General features: G+C 46.0%; 1 protein-coding gene across 1 annotated transcript in view; it reads left to right on the forward strand.

The window, feature by feature from the left end:
* LOC118741840 overlaps positions 1-3,447 on the forward strand; it is a 150,501-nt gene extending 147,054 nt beyond the window's left edge. The window contains exon 5 of the mRNA XM_036473812.1: positions 428-3,447. Within this exon, the coding sequence (XP_036329705.1) occupies positions 428-3,447 (3,020 nt within the window). The remainder of the gene's footprint in view (positions 1-427) is intronic.
* Positions 3,448-3,910: the final 463 nt, after the last annotated feature.

A 3,910-nucleotide genomic window follows, 5' to 3' on the forward strand; every position in this document is an offset into this window, starting at 1 on the left:
CTTCATCCGAATAGCCGCTTCTGCTTCTTAGCTGAACTAAACTGTACCGAAACTGTACTGTACAGTATTCATCTATCATTCAATTTAAAGCGCTTTTTATATGAATTTAATGCTTATTCTTCTTTTAATTGCTATTTTCAAATTAATCGAAAACTACTCAATCAAAAACAAATTTACATAATCGCAAATGAAATTCTCTCAACTCATTACTGCATTCACTATTGCACTACGAACTCTCAACTCTCAAATCTGAACTCTGAACTCGACGAAATAAAATACGTTTACTGCTATCAAACGAATGACTTAAATAAAAATTAATTGGAATACGACTACAAATCGATACCGCTAACTTGTTACAAACATAGCCGGAACCACATTGACCTCAACTTAAACAACAATGATCTTTATATCGAAACCCTACTTAAAGAAAACGACTTGGCTGACGTTGAACTGGGCAGCGATGAAACTACTACGCACAAACGCGTGAAACGGGACTTAAGTGTCCCAAATAATGAAGACACCAAAATCGTTTACAACATCGGTGAAATTTTAAAGACTGATAAGAATCCAAAGACTTTAGGCAAAACGCGGGCGCTGCACTACAATACTGGTGAGATTTTGAAGACTGAAGAACACCAAAGGACGTTAGACAAACCAAAGATCGCGACATACTTAAACACTGACGAAATACAAACTACAACGACGGGCGACGTGAGACCATTTCCGAGCACTAAAGAACTTGGTTATGCGATGGCCAAAGAGAACACCGAACAAAAGGGCGTAGTTTTGTACAATGGAAACACGACAGTGCAAAACACACAAGTGGAGCCGGCGCAGGCATTCGTGGAAACTGACAAAAATATGCAAGAATCGATAATGGAAATTGTAGATCAAATATTGGAAGAACTAAAGGGAGCCGGTGGTCAGCCAGAGAAGTCAACAGATGGCGCGCAAGAGCAATTAGAGCAAGCAGACAGCGCGACCTCATCTGAAACCACCGTAAGCAGCAAGCGCATTGATGAACTCAACACAGAAAAAGGCCGTGAAATGCACAACACAGCCGGGGATCCCATTATGGAGACGCTTAACAATATTGCCGCACTCCTCGACATGGACTATGACACCGATGCTGCTAATGATAGCACAGCCGTTGAAGCGCGTATGCGTGGCACACGTCAGCTGCGTCAGTACTTCAGTGGACGCGCACGCTATCAGATACAAAATGTGCCCGGCACACATTATCGTTCCATTGATGCTGATGGTGGCCCATATCAACAACAGCAATCGAGCATCAGCTTTGGTGCGTACAACCCCTATTTGTCGCCGCCCTCCACCTCAGCTAACTACAACCAATTGAGTCCTGGATATCAGGTATATCCACAGCAGCAGCAACTGCAGCGACCACAAACCTTTGGCGGTGGTGGCCTTCAAAAGCATAAATTCACCTACACCGCGGCATTGAATCCACCGCCGCCACCGGCAACAGCGCCGCTAATAGAAGATGACTTTCGACCGATGGCGGCTAATTACTATCGCACAACAACTACGCTACGGCCATCGACAACAGCCCGGCGTCCAAATCTCTTCAACAATCCCGAACTGATACCGTACATACTGCAGTCACTGCGCGAATACCAGGAGCAGCGCAAAAAGATGCAGCAGCAGAATTTTCAATATTTCCATTTAGAGAATGGAGACTCGGACGCCGCCATGCTCCCGCAAATGCCACACTATCAGTCAACTAAAACGCCACTGAAGGTCACTTCCAACACACATTTTTCGCAATTCAGCACTGTGGGTGGCTTCTACAATAACCAGCACAGTAGCCAGGAGGAGGTGAGCGGCGATTACAAGCCGACTGTGAAGTATCCCTCGAAATTGGTCTCGCAATACAGCATAGTTGACAATTATATACCCACCACAACGGAGAGCAACTACTTCAAGTACAATTTGTTGGCCAACCAAAAAATTAAGGGCGCGTACCATTCGACGCCGGTGCCCAGGTATACGACTCAAGCGCCATCCACTTCGAATATCAATATAATTTCAGCGTCAAATTTAACGCCATCGCACGTGACCACGACGACTACCAAGTTTCCCAAATACAACAGCTTCGAGAAGTATCCTCAGAGCCTCGCTTTCTCAAACAATTCAGCACAGTTTCCGCAATCCTATCAGGTCTTCACCAAAGTGCGTACGTCTACAATATCACCGAAATTGAAGATTTCTCATCCCACCAGCTCAACGGTAACCACAGCTAATACGCCTCAGTCCTCCCGTAAGCCGGCTTTGACTTTGCAGTTCAACGTGCCCGAGTTCGTTGCAAGTTTGCAGTCCTCTGACTTGGCCAATATGAGTCCGCAAGTGGTCAATATGATCAAATATTTCAAGCAGCTGAATGCACCACAGCCAGGTCGTAAACCAGTCGCTACCAGCACCAAAACTAGTCAACCTAATAAGCATGTTGAACAGTACGACGAGCAAATCGAAGCTACAACCGAGGAAAATAGGCAACGGCCAACTGTGACACCCACGAAGCGTCCAGTGAAAGGTTACGAAGATTTCCTGAAGAGCATACCCAATCAGTCACATAAATTCAATGCGCATAACATACACCAAGGCAGACCATTCAGTACGACCACTAGCAGCACGATCGCGCCCGACTACTACGATGAGTACGGCGAAGAAGAAGACGAGCCGCTTGGTACTGACACCGATGATGACATCATGCCACCCTCGCAAATGCCACCGTATATGCCCATGTCTGAGACCATGGCGCCACCACGTCCACAATTTATGCCGGCTGCGACACCTACGCCTACAAAATCGACACCGGCTAGCGCACAGCACGCGAAACCAAACTTTCAGACGGGCTTCTTCGAGGCGACCACCACGCGTGGTCCGTTCGGTGGTGCTTTTCATTTCCACCAATTCTATCAAACAACAGCGAGTACGCAGGGTACTAAGCAGCACAATCAAATACCTTCGTTCATCAACTTTCCCAGCGATATATTTCAAGATATCAAACAACGTTTGCCGCCAAGGCCGCAATTGGGTTCGACTGTACCGACTTTGACGAACAATATTAACAATAATGTACGGTTTACGATCACAAGGACGACAACGACACCCGCGCCGCGTACCACTACAACAAGAGCACCAAGCACAACATCCACCATGACGACAACAACGACACAGCGCACGCGCTACACAGTGCGGCCGTCAATTCGTCATAGTAAATGGCAAACCAGCGACAGTAGCAACAAGGAGTTGAACAACGTTGAGCATGGTAGTAATTACAACAGTAACAGCAAAGGCAACAAGACCGATTTTGGCGCGCAAAGTTTTCGTAAGCGGCCCGCAGCCACACCAGCGTCCTCGGCTTTGGGTTCGGTGCAATTGAACGTGAATATGCACTTGGACGTGGCGGACAGTGGACAAAGGTAGCTAGCTACATTTATATGTAGCATGTGTAGAACAAAAAGTTTATTACATACTAGATATGAAAATTTTGCTGCGGTTGAGAAGTGTGCGCTTGTTGCGTGCGCGAATTTGTTGTTGTGTAATGTGAAGCCACAGCAACGCTAGGTAGGTTGACAAACTAAATCGCTGATGTGACAGTGGTTGCCGTCGATTGGAAAATATTGAGTATGTGAGTCAAGAGCGAAAGAGCGAAAGAGAGCATCAGGGAGAGATACATACGCCCTACACGGTGCGGTGATCACAAAAATTAAAAGGCCTTGCTATGACTCGCCAATCTATTCGTCAGTTGATGTGACATCGGATTGCCAACAGATTTGTTTAATATTTCGAAAACGACAAAAATGTTCAAGGAGACTTCTCTAGTGAAAAAGGTTAAATAACTCAACAACCCTATGGCCGATTTTGTCTCCTAAGTGCCCTTTTTTTT

This window comes from Rhagoletis pomonella, unplaced genomic scaffold (genome assembly GCF_013731165.1).
Source record: "Rhagoletis pomonella isolate Grant_MI unplaced genomic scaffold, Rhpom_1.0 Rhpom_scaffold_00006, whole genome shotgun sequence".
NCBI lineage: Eukaryota > Metazoa > Arthropoda > Insecta > Diptera > Tephritidae > Rhagoletis > Rhagoletis pomonella.